The sequence below is a fragment of the Bufo bufo genome, chromosome 2, assembly GCF_905171765.1.
Source record: "Bufo bufo chromosome 2, aBufBuf1.1, whole genome shotgun sequence".
Classification (NCBI taxonomy): Eukaryota; Metazoa; Chordata; class Amphibia; order Anura; family Bufonidae; genus Bufo; species Bufo bufo.
This window is the reverse complement of record NC_053390.1, coordinates 659303225-659318131: the sequence shown is the minus strand read 5'-3', so window position 1 is coordinate 659318131 and position 14907 is coordinate 659303225. Positions and strand designations below refer to the sequence as shown.

At 46.1% G+C, this 14907-nt stretch overlaps 1 protein-coding gene across 1 annotated transcript in view; it reads left to right on the top strand.

Moving 5' to 3' along the window:
- Positions 1-14907, top strand: part of DCHS2 (dachsous cadherin-related 2) — a 377954-nt gene that overhangs the window by 231424 nt on the left and 131623 nt on the right. The window contains 1 exon segment of the mRNA XM_040419885.1: positions 13850-14086. Within this exon segment, the coding sequence (XP_040275819.1) occupies positions 13850-14086 (237 nt within the window).

The following is a 14907-nucleotide window of genomic DNA, read 5'->3' as shown; positions in this document are numbered from 1 at the left end:
TATTGTATGTGTAGAACTACAAGTCCCAGCTGTATAATGACACTACTAAGGGAGTGAACACAAGTACTGCCCTGGGTGACATGTCTGCCTGCTGGGAGACTCAGCAGCATGTTGTATGTGTAGAACTACAAGTCCCAGCTGTATAATGACACTGCTAAGGGTATGAATACAAGAGCTGCCCTGAGTGACATGTCTGCCTGCTGGGAGACTCTGCAGCATGTTGTATGTGTAGGACTACAAGTCCCAGCTGTATAATTACACTGCTAAGGGAGTGAATACAAGTGCTGCCCTGAGTGACATGTCTGCCTGCTGGGAGACTCAGCAGCATGTTGTATGTGTAGAACTACAAGTCCCAGCTGTACAATGACACTTCTAAGGGAGTGAATACAAGAGCTGCCCTGAGTGACATGTCTGCCTGCTGGGAGACTTAGCAGCATGTTGTATGTGTAGAACTACAAGTCCCAGCTGTATAATGACACTGCTAAGGGAGTGAATACAAGAGGTGCCCTGAGTGACATGTCTGCCTGCTGGGAGACTCAGCAGCATGTTGTATGTGTAGAACTACAAGTCACAGCTGTATAATGACACTGCTAAGGGAGTGGATACAAGAGCTGCCCTGAATGACATGTCTGCCTGCTGGGAGACTCAGCAGCATGTTGTATGTGCAGAACTACAAGTCCCAGCTGTATAATGACACTGCTAAGGGAGTGGATACAAGAGCTGCCCTGAGTGACATGTCTGTCTACTGGGAGACTCTGCAGCATGTTGTATGTGTAGAACTACAAGTCCCAGCTGTATAATGACACTGCTAAGGGAGTGGATACAAGAGCTGCCCTGAGTGACATGTCTGCCTGCTGGGAGACTCTGCAGCATGTTGTATGTGTAGAACTACAAGTCCCAGCTGTAAAATGACACTGCTAAGGGAGTGAATACAAGAGCTGCCCTGAGTGATATGTCTGCCTGCTGGGAGACTTAGCAGCATGTTGTATGTGTAGAACTACAAGTCCCAGCTGTATAATGACACTGCTAAGGGAGTGAATACAAGAGCTGCCCTGAGTGACATGTCTGCCTGCTGGGAGACTCAGCAGCATGTTGTATGTGAAGAACTACAAGTCCTAGCTGTATAATGACACTGCTAGGGGAGTGACTACAAGTGCTGCCCTGAGTGATATGTCTGCCTGCTGGGAGACTCAGCAGCATGTTGTATGTGTAGGACTACAAGTCCCAGCTGTATAATGACACTGCTAAGGAAGTGAATACAAGAGCTGCCCTGAGTGATATGTCTGCCTGCTGGGAGACTTAGCAGCATGTTGTATGTGTAGAACTACAAGTCCCAGCTGTATAATGACACTGCTAAGGGAGTGAATACAAGAGGTGCCCTGAGTGACATGTCTGCCTGCTGGGAGACTCAGCAGCATGTTGTATGTGTAGAACTACAAGTCCCAGCTGTATAATGACACTGCTAAGGGAGTGGATACAAGAGCTGCCCTGAGTGACATGTCTGCCTGCTGGGAGACTCAGCAGCATGTTGTATGTGCAGAACTACAAGTCCCAGCTGTATAATGACACTGCTAAGGGAGTGGATACAAGAGCTGCCCTGAGTGACATGTCTGCCTGCTGGGAGACCCAGCAGCATGTTGTATGTGCAGAACTACAAGTCCCAGCTGTATAATGACACTGCTAAGGGAGTGGATACAAGAGCTGCCCTTAGTGACATGTCTGCCTGCTGGGAGACTCAGCAGCATGTTGTATGTGTAGAACTACATGTCCCAGCTGTATAATGACACTGTTAAGGGAGTGAATACAAGTGCTGCCCTGAGTTACATGTCTACCTGCTGGGAGACTTAGCAGCATGTTGTATGTGTAGAACTACAAGTCCCAGCTGTATAATGACACTGCTAAGGGAGTGGATACAAGAGCTGCCCTTAGTGACATGTCTGCCTGCTGGGAGACTCAGCAGCATGTTGTATGTGTAGAACTACATGTCCCAGCTGTATAATGACACTGTTAAGGGAGTGAATACAAGTGCTGCCCTGAGTGATATGTCTGCCTGCTGGGAGACTCAGCAGCATGTTGTATGTGTAGAACTACATGTCCCAGCTGTATAATGACACTGTTAAGGGAGTGAATACAAGTGCTGCCCTGAGTGATATGTCTGCCTGCTGGGAGACTCAGCAGCATGTTGTATGTGTAGGACTACAAGTCCCAGCTGTATAATGACACTGCTAAGGAAGTGAATACAAGAGCTGCCCTGAGTGATATGTCTGCCTGCTGGGAGACTTAGCAGCATGTTGTATGTGTAGAACTACAAGTCCCAGCTGTATAATGACACTGCTAAGGGAGTGAATACAAGAGGTGCCCTGAGTGACATGTCTGCCTGCTGGGAGACTCAGCAGCATGTTGTATGTGTAGAACTACAAGTCCCAGCTGTATAATGACACTGCTAAGGGAGTGGATACAAGAGCTGCCCTGAGTGACATGTCTGCCTGCTGGGAGACTCAGCAGCATGTTGTATGTGCAGAACTACAAGTCCCAGCTGTATAATGACACTGCTAAGGGAGTGGATACAAGAGCTGCCCTGAGTGACATGTCTGCCTGCTGGGAGACCCAGCAGCATGTTGTATGTGCAGAACTACAAGTCCCAGCTGTATAATGACACTGCTAAGGGAGTGGATACAAGAGCTGCCCTTAGTGACATGTCTGCCTGCTGGGAGACTCAGCAGCATGTTGTATGTGTAGAACTACATGTCCCAGCTGTATAATGACACTGTTAAGGGAGTGAATACAAGTGCTGCCCTGAGTTACATGTCTGCCTGCTGGGAGACTCTGCAGCATGTTGTATGTGTAGAACTACAAGTCCCAGCTGTATAATGACACTGCTAAGGGAATGAATACAAGAGCTGCCCTGAGTGACATGTCTGCCTGCTGGGAGACTCTGCAGCATGTTGTATGTGTAGGACTACAAGTCCCAGCTATATAATGACACTGCTAAGGGAGCGAATACAAGTGCTGCCCTGAGTGACATGTCTGCCTGCTGGGAGACTCAGCAGCATGTTGTATGTGTAGAACTACAAGTCCTAGCTGTATGATGACACTGCTAAGGGAGTGAATACAAGAGCTGCCCTGAGTGACATGTCTGCCTGCTGGGAGACTCAGCAGCATGTTGTATGTGTAGAACTACAAGTCCCAGCTGTATAATGACACTGCTAAGGGAGTGAACACAAGTGCTGCCCTAAGTGACATGTCTGTCTGCTGGGAGACTCAGCAGCATGTTTTATGTGTAGAACTACAAGTCCCAGCTGTATAATGACACTGCTAAGGGAGTGAATACAAGAGCTGCCCTGAGTGACATGTCTGCCTGCTGGGAGACTCAGCAGCATGTTGTATGTGTAGGACTACAAGTCCCAGCTGTACAATGACACTGCTAAGGGAGTGAATACAAGTGCTGCCCTGAGTGACATGTCTGCCTGCTGGGAGACTCAGCAGCATGTTGTATGTGTAGAACTACAAGTCCCAGCTGTATAATGACACTGCTAAGGGAGTGAATACAAGAGCTGCCCTGAGTGACATGTCTGCCTGCTGGGAGACTCTGCAGCATGTTGTATGTGTAGGACTACAAGTCCCAGCTGTATAATGACACTGCTAAGGGAGTGAATACAAGAGCTGCCCTGAGTGACATGTCTGCCTGCTGGGAGACTCAGTAGCATGTTGTATGTGTAGAACTACAAGTCCCAGCTGTATAATGACACTGCTAAGGGAGTGGATACAAGAGCTGCCTTGAGTGACATGTCTGCCTGCTGGGAGACTCAGCAGCATGTTGTATGTGTAGAACTACAAGCAGGGCCGCTGATAGGCCAGTACAGCTGGCCCAGTTGTACCGGGCCCGGCTGGCAGGGGGGCCCGGGCTGCCGACTCCCGAGCCATTTTAATTTTTTTGCTGTCAGTGGGCTGGCTCCAGTAACAGCAGGCAGTGTGGGGGCGGCGCTCACTCACTGACGTCACACGCCTGCTCCTCCCACTAGGCGGCGCAGGCGCGTGACGTCAGTGAGTGAGCGCTGCCGCCCGCACTTGTTACTGGAGGCTGGAGGGAGGAGGCAGGAGCTGAATGTAAGGTAGTATTTTAGTAAAGAGATGAGCGCTGTGCCTGTGCTAAAATTAAAGTTACTGTCTGCAGCCTGCACGGCTGCACCGATTTATTAATGTATACTACTGTGAGTGGCGGGGGGGGATCTATATGGATGACGTCATGACGGCACTGTTATAGGGAGGGCGGGGGATCCGTGGATGGCACTGTTATGGGGGGGGGGTCTGTCATGTGGATGACACTTATGGGGGGGGGGCCGGGGGGTCTGTGGATGACACTTATGGGGGGGATCTGTGGATGGCACCATTATGGAGGGGGATCTGTGGATGACACTGTTATGGGGGGGATCTGTGGATGACACTGTTATGGGGGGATCTGTGAATGACTGTTATGGGGGGGATCTGTGGATGGCACTGTTATGGAGGGTATCTGTGAATGGCACTGTTATGGAGGGGTATCTGTGGATGACACATAGCATAAGATGCTATATACGGTATGTGTCATCCACAGATCCCCCTCTATAACAGTGCCATCCACAGATCCCCCCATAACAGTGCCATCCACAGATCTCCACATAACAGTGCCATCCACAGATCCCCTCCATAACAGTGCCATCCACAGATCCTCTCCATAACAGTGCAATCCACAGATCCCCTCCATAACAGTGCCATCCACAGATCCCCTCCATAACAGTGCCATCCACAGATCCCCTCCATAACAGTGCCATCCACAGATCCCCTCCATAACAGTGCCATCCACAGATCCCCTCCATAAAAGTGCCATTCACAGATCCCCTCCATAACAGTGCCATTCACAGATCCCCTCCATAACAGCACCATTCACAGACGACCCCCCAGCGCCATAAATATCACTTGTAGACAAATCTGCATGTTGTTTCAAGGCGGCGTCTGGGGAGGGGCCAAGGGCGGGGCCAGGGGTGTGGCTGAAGGAGGGATCAGGGGGTGGAGCTGAAGGGGGCCCCGTCATGTATGCTGTACGGGGCCCCATGATTTCTATCAGCGGCCCTGACTACAAGTCCCAGCTGTATAATGACACTGCTAAGGGAGTGAATACAAGAGCTGCCCTGAGTGACATGTCTGCCTGCTGGGAGACTCAGCAGCATGTTGTATGTGTAGAACTACAAGTCCCAGCTGTATAATGACACTGTTAAGGGAGTGAATACAAGTGCTGCCCTGAGTGACATGTCTGCCTGCTGGGAGACTCAGCAGCATGTTGTATGTGTAGGACTACAAGTCCCAGCTGTACAATGACACTGCTAAGGGAGTGAATACAAGAGCTGCCCTGAGTGACATGTCTGCCTGCTGGGAGACTTAGCAGCATGTTGTATGTGTAGAACTACAAGTCCCAGCTGTATAATGACACTGCTAAGGGAGTGAATACAAGAGCTGCCCTGAGTGACATATCTGCCTGCTGGGAGACTCTGCAGCATGTTGTATGTGTAGGACTACAAGTCCCAGCTGTATAATGACACTGCTAAGGGAGTGAATACAAGAGCTGCCCTGAGTGACATGTCTGCCTGCTGGGAGACTCAGCAGCATTTTGTTTGTGTAGAACTACAAGTCCCAGCTGTAAAATGACACTGCTAAGGGAGTGGATACAAGAGCTGCCCTGAGTGACATTTCTGCCTGCTGGGAGACTCAGCAGCATGTTGTATGTGTAGAACTACAAGTCCCAGCTGTATAATGACACTGCTAAGGGAGTGGATACAAGAGCTGCCCTGAGTGACATGTCTGCCTGCTGGGAGACTCTGCAGCATGTTGTATGTGTAGAACTACAAGTCCCAGCTGTATAATGACACTGCTAAGGGAGTGGATACAAGAGCTGCCTTGAGTGACATGTCTGCCTGCTGGGAGACTCAGCAGCATGTTGTATGTGTAGAACTACAAGTCCCAGCTGTATAATGACACTGCTAAGGGAGTGGATACAAGAGCTGCCCTGAGTGACATGTCTGCCTGCTGGGAGACTCAGCAGCATGTTGTATGTGTAGGACTACAAGTCCCAGCTGTACAATGACACTGCTAAGGGAGTGAATACAAGTGCTGCCCTGAGTGACATGTCTGCCTGCTGGGAGACTTAGCAGCATGGTGTATGTGTAGAACTACAAGTCCCAGCTGTATAATGACACTGCTAAAGGAGTGAATACAAGAGCTTCCCTGATTGACATGTCTGCCTGCTGGGAGACTCTGCAGCATGTTGTATGTGTAGGACTACAAGTCCCAGCTGTATAATGACACTGCTAAGGGAGTGAATACAAGAGCTGCCCTGAGTGACATGTCTGCCTGCTGGGAGACTCAGCAGCATGTTGTATGTGTAGAACTACAAGTCCCAGCTGTATAATGACACTGCTAAGGGAGTGGATACAAGAGCTGCCCTGAGTGACATGTCTGCCTGCTGGGAGACTCAGCAGCATGTTGTATGTGTAGAACTATAAGTCCCAGCTGTATAATGACACTGCTAAGGGAGTGGATACAAGAGCTGCCCTGAGTGACATGTCTGCCTGCTGGGAGACTCTGCAGCATGTTGTATGTGTAGAACTACAAGTCCCAGCTGTAAAATGACACTGCTAAGGGAGTGAATACAAGAGCTGCCCTGAGTGATATGTCTGCCTGCTGGGAGACTTAGCAGCATGTTGTATGTGTAGAACTACAAGTCCCAGCTGTATAATGACACTGCTAAGGGAGTGAATACAAGAGCTGCCCTGAGTGACATGTCTGCCTGCTGGGAGACTCTGCAGCATGTTGTATGTGTAGAACTACAAGTCCCAGCTGTATAATGACACTGCTAAGGGAGTGAATACAAGAGCTGCCCTGATTGACATGTCTGCCTGCTGGGAGACTCTGCAGCATGTTGTATGTGTAGGACTACAAGTCCCAGCTGTATAATGACACTGCTAAGGGAGTGAATACAAGAGCTGCCCTGAGTGACATGTCTGCCTGCTGGGAGACTCAGCAGCATGTTGTATGTGTAGAACTACAAGTCCCAGCTGTATAATGACACTGCTAAGGTAGTGGATACAAGAGCTGCCCTGAGTGACATGTGTGCCTGCTGGGAGACTCAGCAGCATGTTGTATGTGTAGAACTACAAGTCCCAGTTGTATAATGACACTGCTAAGGGAGTGGATACAAGAGCTGCCCTGAGTGACATGTCTGCCTGCTGGGAGACTCTGCAGCATGTTGTATGCGTAGAACTACAAGTCCCAGTTGTAAAATGACACTGCTAAGGGAGTGAATACAAGAGCTGCCCTGAGTGATATGTCTGCCTGCTGGGAGACTTAGCAGCATGTTGTATGTGTAGAACTACAAGTCCCAGCTGTATAATGACACTGCTAAGGGAGTGAATATAAGAGCTGCCCTGAGTGACATGTCTGCCTGCTGGGAGACTTAGCAGCATGTTGTATGTGTAGGACTACAAGTCCCAGCTGTACAATGACACTGCTAAGGGAGTAAATACAAGAGCTGCCCTGAGTGACATGTCTGCCTGCTGGGAGACTCTGCAGCATGTTGTATGTGTAGAACTACAAGTCCCAGCTGTATAATGACACTGCTAAGGGAGTGAATACAAGTGCTGCCCTGAGTGACATGTCTGCCTGCTGGGAGACTCAGTAGCATGTTGTATGTGTAGAACTACAAGTCCCAGCTGTATAATGACACTGCTAAGGGAGTGAATATAAGAGCTGCCCTGAGTGACATGTCTGCCTGCTGGGAGACTTAGCAGCATGTTGTATGTGTAGGACTACAAGTCCCAGCTGTACAATGACACTGCTAAGGGAGTAAATACAAGAGCTGCCCTGAGTGACATGTCTGCCTGCTGGGAGACTCTGCAGCATGTTGTATGTGTAGAACTACAAGTCCCAGCTGTATAATGACACTGCTAAGGGAGTGAATACAAGTGCTGCCCTGAGTGACATGTCTGCCTGCTGGGAGACTCAGTAGCATGTTGTATGTGTAGAACTACAAGTCCCAGCTGTATAATGACACGGCTAAAGGAGTGAATACAAGTGCTGCCCTGAGTGACATGTCTGCCTGCTGGGAGACTTAGCAGCATGTTGTATGTGTAGAACTACAAGTCCCAGCTGTATAATGACACTGCTAAGGGAGTGGATACAAGAGCTGCCCTGAGTGACATGTCTGCCTGCTGGGAGACTCAGCAGCATGTTGTATGTGTAGGACTATAAGTCCCAGCTGTACAATGACACTGCTAAGGGAGTGAATACAAGTGCTGCCCTGAGTGACATGTCTGCCTGCTGGGAGACTTAGCAGCATGTGGTATGTGTAGAACTACAAGTCCCAGCTGTATAATGACACTGCTAAGGGAGTGAATACAAGAGCTGCCCTGATTGACATGTCTGCCTGCTGGGAGACTCTGCAGCATGTTGTATGTGTAGGACTACAAGTCCCAGCTGTATAATGACACTGCTAAGGGAGTGAATACAAGAGCTTCCCTGAGTGACATGTCTGCCTGCTGGGAGACTCAGCAGCATGTTGTATGTGTAGAACTACAAGTCCCAGCTGTATAATGACACTGCTAAGGGAGTGGATACAAGAGCTGCCCTGAGTGACATGTCTGCCTGCTGGGAGACTCAGCAGCATGTTGTATGTGTAGAACTACAAGTCCCAGCTGTATAATGACACTGCTAAGGGAGTGGATACAAGAGCTGCCCTGAGTGACATGTCTGCCTGCTGGGAGACTCTGCAGCATGTTGTATGTGTAGAACTACAAGTCCCAGCTGTAAAATGACACTGCTAAGGGAGTGAATACAAGAGCTGCCCTGAGTGATATGTCTGCCTGCTGGGAGACTTAGCAGCATGTTGTATGTGTAGAACTACAAGTCCCAGCTGTATAATGACACTGCTAAGGGAGTGAATACAAGAGCTGCCCTGAGTGACATGTCTGCCTGCTGGGAGACTTAGCAGCATGTTGTATGTGTAGGACTACAAGTCCCAGCTGTACAATGACACTGCCAAGGGAGTGAATACAAGAGCTGCCCTGAGTGACATGTTTGCCTGCTGGGAGACTCTGCAGCATGTTGTATGTGTAGAACTACAAGTCCCAGCTGTATAATGACACTGCTAAGTGAGTGAATACAAGTGTTGCCCTGAGTGACATGTCTGCCTGCTGGAAGACTCAGTAGCATGTTGTATGTGTAGAACTACAAGTCCCAGCTGTATAATGACACGGCTAAAGGAGTGAATACAAGTGCTGCCCTGAGTGACATGTCTGCCTGCTGGGAGACTCAGTAGCATGTTGTATGTGTAGAACTGCAAGTCCCAGCTGTACATTGACACTGCTAAGGGAGTGAATACAAGTGCTGCCCTGAGTGACATGTCTGCCTGCTGGGAGACTCAGCAGCATGTTGTAAGTGTAGAACTACAAGTCCCAGCTGTACAATGACACTGCTAAGGGAGTGAACACAAGTGCTGCCCTGAGTGACATGTCTGCCTGCTGGGAGACTCAGCAGCATTCTGTATGTGTAGAACTACAAGTCCCAGCTGTATAATGACACTGCTAAGGGAGTGAATACAAGTGCTGCCCTGAGTGACATGTCTGCCTTCTGGGAGACTCAGCAGCATGCTGTATGTGTAGAACTACAAGTCCCAGCTGTATAATGACACTGCTAAGGGAGTGAATACAAATACTGCCTTGAGTGACATTGCCTGCTAGGAGACTCAGCAGCATGTTGTATGTGTAGGACTACAAGTCCTAGCTGTACAATGACACTGCTAATACACACAGGATCTTCCCCCTACCTGCAATGCTCTGCAGAACTTCTCTTTCAGCTCCTATGCCCAGCATTTGTCTCCTCACTGCCTGCAGCTACACAGTAAACATTTCAGCCTCGAGTCTGTGCAGCTGAAGGGGTTAAGAATCCTGGGAGAGAGCAATAAGCAGCATCCAGCAGTGCAGGGGGGAGTGGCCAGCACAGTGACCTCTCCTGTACAGATCTCTCAGGTTTGTGCACAAACACTATCAGAGCAGGGAGAGAAGCTGACATCACAAGTCATGTGACCCTCAGTGAAATCTGAGAAACCAGCCACTGGAGATAAAGTGAGTTAATTGGAAAGCTGTTACATTTGACTAGTTAGAAACATTGAAAGAATAAAAAAATAACTCGGACAACCCCTTTAAAGAGGACCTTTCACCAGAGGAAAGCCTCTAAACTAACTATACAGAGGTGTAGAGCGGCGCCCAGGGTTCCCCCTGCACTTACTGTTATCCCCGGGCGCCGCTCCGTTAGATTGTAAGCTCCATTGGCGACAGCGAGTGATAATAATGACTGTAAAGTGCTGCCGAATATGTCAGCGCTATATACAGTAAGTGAATTATATACCTAAATAAGGGAAGATGTCTGTAGAAAATTACAAATTGTTTTATGTTAAACACATTTAAGAATTTTTGGTGATGTATACTTTAAAAAAATTCTTAAAATTCTGCTGTTTTCGCACTTTAGGGCATATTAGATGGAGCGATTATCAATTGAATTTTTGTGTAGTTGTTCAAATTTGAAAAATTAGCGAGGCATGTAATAGCATTTGTTTTCTGTGAATCGGAAAGATTATCATTAGTCAATGGCATATCCCCTTGACCTGTTGGTAGTGTTAATGCCCTGGCGGCAACGATCAGCAATCTCAATAACGAAAAATGATTGTTTTCAGTAACTGAACCTCTTTTGAATGCAAATCAAATACCACCCCCTGGCACTACTGTAAGTAGGATGATAGTGCTGCAGGATACTAGACAGTAGAGCTATCTGAGCAATAAAAACTACTATGTATATATAAAATATAGTACCCACGCCAACTATTTATAAATTAGCAGTGCTGCGGCTCCAACTGGACGACTTTCACCCACTGGAATCTGCCCTAAGGTGTTAATTATATGCTATAATTCACACATTCTGTTCAGAACCTACCAGGGCTAAAGACTTATTCCCGATAATTCTGTTGTAACAGAAATCCAGTTCCTGGTGGTGTCCAAATCTGTATCGGGAGAGTGCAGACTGTAGACAAAATGTAGGTTCAGTGCAGAATGTGAATTATGGCTTATGATAATATTTAAGGGCAGAGTTCAGCACGTGGAAGCTGTCTGGTTGGAGCAGTTCTACTAGTTTATAGATGGTGGGTACTATATTTTGTGTGTTTTGAATTCAAATGATTTGCTAAATCAACGATGGGCGCTTGTTAATGAAAAATTATCTACCAGTCTAATAAGCTGCATAATAGGCTGAACATTCCTGTTCTGTACATATCACTTTTCAGTATCATTATCATTGCAGGCAAGATTACAGTGACAGATAACACAGGATCAATCACTTACAATATATATACAGTCATGTGAAAAAATTAGGACACCCTTTGAAAGCATGTGGTTTTTTGTAACATTTTTAATAAATGGTTATTTCATCTCCGTTTCAACAATACAGAGAGATTAAAGTAATCCAACTAAACAAAGAAAACTGAAGAAAAGTCTTTTCAAGATCTTCTGTAAATGTCATTCTACAAAAATGCCTATTCTAACTGAGGAAAAAGATAGGACACTCTCACATGTATTCCCTCTTAAATTGGCTCAGATCTCACACAGGTATATCACACCAGGTGCACATAATTAGTAGATCGTTACTCTGCATGTTGAATGAGGCTTGCCCTATTTAAACCTCAGACATTTAGTTTGGTGTGCTCCTGACTGTTGAAGTGAGAGTGAGCACCATGGTGAGAGCAAAAGAGCTGTCAGAGGACTTCAGAAAAAAGATTGTAGCAGCCTATGAGTCTGGAAGGGATTTAAAAAGATCTCAAAAGATTTTGAAATCAGCCATTCCACTGTCCGGAAGATAGTCTACAAGTGGAGGGCTTTCAAAACAACTGCCAACATGCCCAGGACTGGTCGCCCCAGCAAGTTCACCCCCAAGAGCAGACCGCAAGATGCTAAAAGAGGTATCCAAAAACCCTAAAGTGTCATCTCGAGAACTACAGCAGGCTCTGGCTACTGTTGATGTAGAAGTACATGCCTCTACAATCAGAAAGAGACTGTACAAGTTTAACTTGCATGGGAGGTGTGCAAGGAGGAAACCTTTGCTTTCCAAGAGAAACATCGAGGCCAGACTGACATTTGCCAGCGATAAAGTTGACAAAGACCAGGACTTCTGGAATAATGTTCTTTGGACAGATGAGTCCAAAATTGAATTATTTGGACACAACAGCAGAGGACATGTTTGGCGTAAACCAAACACAGCATTCCAAGAAAAGAACCTCATACCAACTGTGAAGCATGGAGGTGGAAGTGTCATGGTTTGGGGCTGCTTTGCTGCAGCAGGACCTGGTCAGCTCACCATCATAGAATCCACGATGAATTCTACTGTGTATCAGAAGGTGCTTGAAGAACATGTGAGACCATCAGTTAGAAAATTAAAGCTGAAGCGGAACTGGACCATGCAACATGACAATGACCCAAAACATACTAGTAAATCAACCAAAGATTGGCTGAAAAAGAAGAAATGGAGAGTCCTGGAATGGCCAAGTCAAAGTCCAGATTTGAATCCCATTGAGATGCTGTGGGGTGACTTGAAAAGGGCTGTACGTGCAAGAAACCCCTCAAACATCTCACAGCTGAAAAAGTTCTGCATTGAGGAGTGGGGTAAAATTTCCTCAGACCGATGTCGAAGACTGGTAGATGGCTACAAGAACCGTCTCACTGCAGTTATTTCAGCCAAAGGAGGTAACACTCGCTATTAGGGGCAAGGGTGTCCTATCTTTTTCCTCAGTTAGAATAGGCATTTTTGTAGAATGACATTTACAGAAGATCTTGAAAAGACTTTTCTTCAGTTTTCTTTGTTTAGTCGGATTACTTAATCTCTCTGTATTGTTGAAACGGAGATGAAATAACCATTTATTAAAAATGTTACAAAAAACCACATGCTTTCAAAGGGTGTCCTAATTTTTTCACATGACTGTATATACCAGTATATAGATAACACTAGATCCACCATCCAAGATGGATACAATATACACACCTATATATACTCTGGAGGCCACATGATCCACTATTCACAATAAGTGATGATATGGCTCTCCAAGTCCCCGACCCCCAGGACAATGACCTCTGCACAGGTCACAGAGCATGCCTAGAAAACTCTATCATAGAGGTAATTGAGGTCCCCTCCTGTTTATTGTGTCTATGGCCCACTGTGGCTGCTGTAAAGCATAACTCTAAATCCTGTTAAGAGCAGCTCAGGCAAAATGGCCGCCCTAATAATCCTGTTCAGGAAATAAAATTTCCAAAAAATCTACAATAAAACAATGTTTGTCAGTATCTGGTTTTAATCAGTAGAAAAGGTGATAGCATTTTAAAAGGGGGTACTGCAGTATTTGATACTCTGTAGTCATGATGTCATCAAGGAGGATTCTTGTGTCATTGGCTGAAAACAGAGTGAATTTGGCTTCTGAAACATGTGCTATATGCTGCATGCTATCACAGTGTGACTATATGAACTACATTATGCATTTACAGTCTTACCTCTCTTTCTAAATAAGATTTCATGGCTAGGTTGTCACAGATGTTCACCAATATAGACCTGTTTTATAAAGTTTAGTTGAAGTTTTGACAAATGTATGAAATTATTGGTGTTCTTCTGCTTTATTAGGCGTCCAGATAAATACAGGAGATTTTATGATTTAATTTCCTTCACACACATCATTTGTAAATATTCAGTGTAATATTCCACATGATTGGTTATCATTTTTTATCTTTAGGAATTATGTATTTGATTGCTGCTCTCAATCATCTGGAGGATTCGCAAGTGACGTTCTCTGTATGCGCTCGAGATAAAGGCGGCCTTACGTCCGCAGTGAACGCATCTGTGACTGTTAACATCCAAAAAACGACTGTTGCACCTCCACTCTTTGAGAAATCCCGCTACACCTTTGTAATATCGGAGGATGTTCCAAATGGCACTGCTGTTGGTACTGTCAAGGCTAGAGAACCTCCAAGTAAGTGCTGACTTTTTATTTTTATTTCAAAAGGATGCGTTTTGCAGAATTTTATTTTGGTATGCATTCGGTTAGTTAAAAATGCTATTATATGCAGGAGTTTTGCAGATCTCAGGAAGACTCTATAGTGTACAGATTTTAGACTAGAAATAGTCTACAATCATTTCTCATTAAAACCACATGAACCGTAAATGATAATGATAATCTTTATATAGCGCTAACTTCTTCTGCAGAGCTTTACAATCATAAGGTTCATGTACAAACATTACATAGCAACAAACAAGTCAACAATTAAAAAAGAGGAATGAGGGCCTTGCTCGCAAGAGCTTACAGTCTGTGTGGAGATAGGAGTGACAAAATGGTAAAGAGTGCTTTTTTTGTACAATGGTCCAACCATCTTAACACACTGGGGAAGGAGTAGATATAAAACTGCATGAACCAGTCACTAGCTGATATATGTACTGTTTCTGAGAGCATGGGGATGTGATTGGCCACTAGTGTTGAGCGAATGGAGCTTCTGATCCAAGATCCGAAGTTGATTCGCTCAAAACTTCGTTTTAATGCTGTACGGAGACCCATCTCCGTACAGCATTAAAATGTATGGGCTCTGGCTAGTAGAAATTAGTTATCACCGAAGTGTCGTGAGACTTAGGTGAATAACTTCGGCATTTGATTTTTAAACTTCAAAACCATTTTAAAACAGGAATCCAAGGTGGGCTTCAGTACCGTCTGGTACCCCGGTGCCAATGCCGACTTCGGATCCAAGTTTTAAAATGGTTTTAAAGTGAAATCCCGAAGTCACAGGACTTTGGTGATAACGA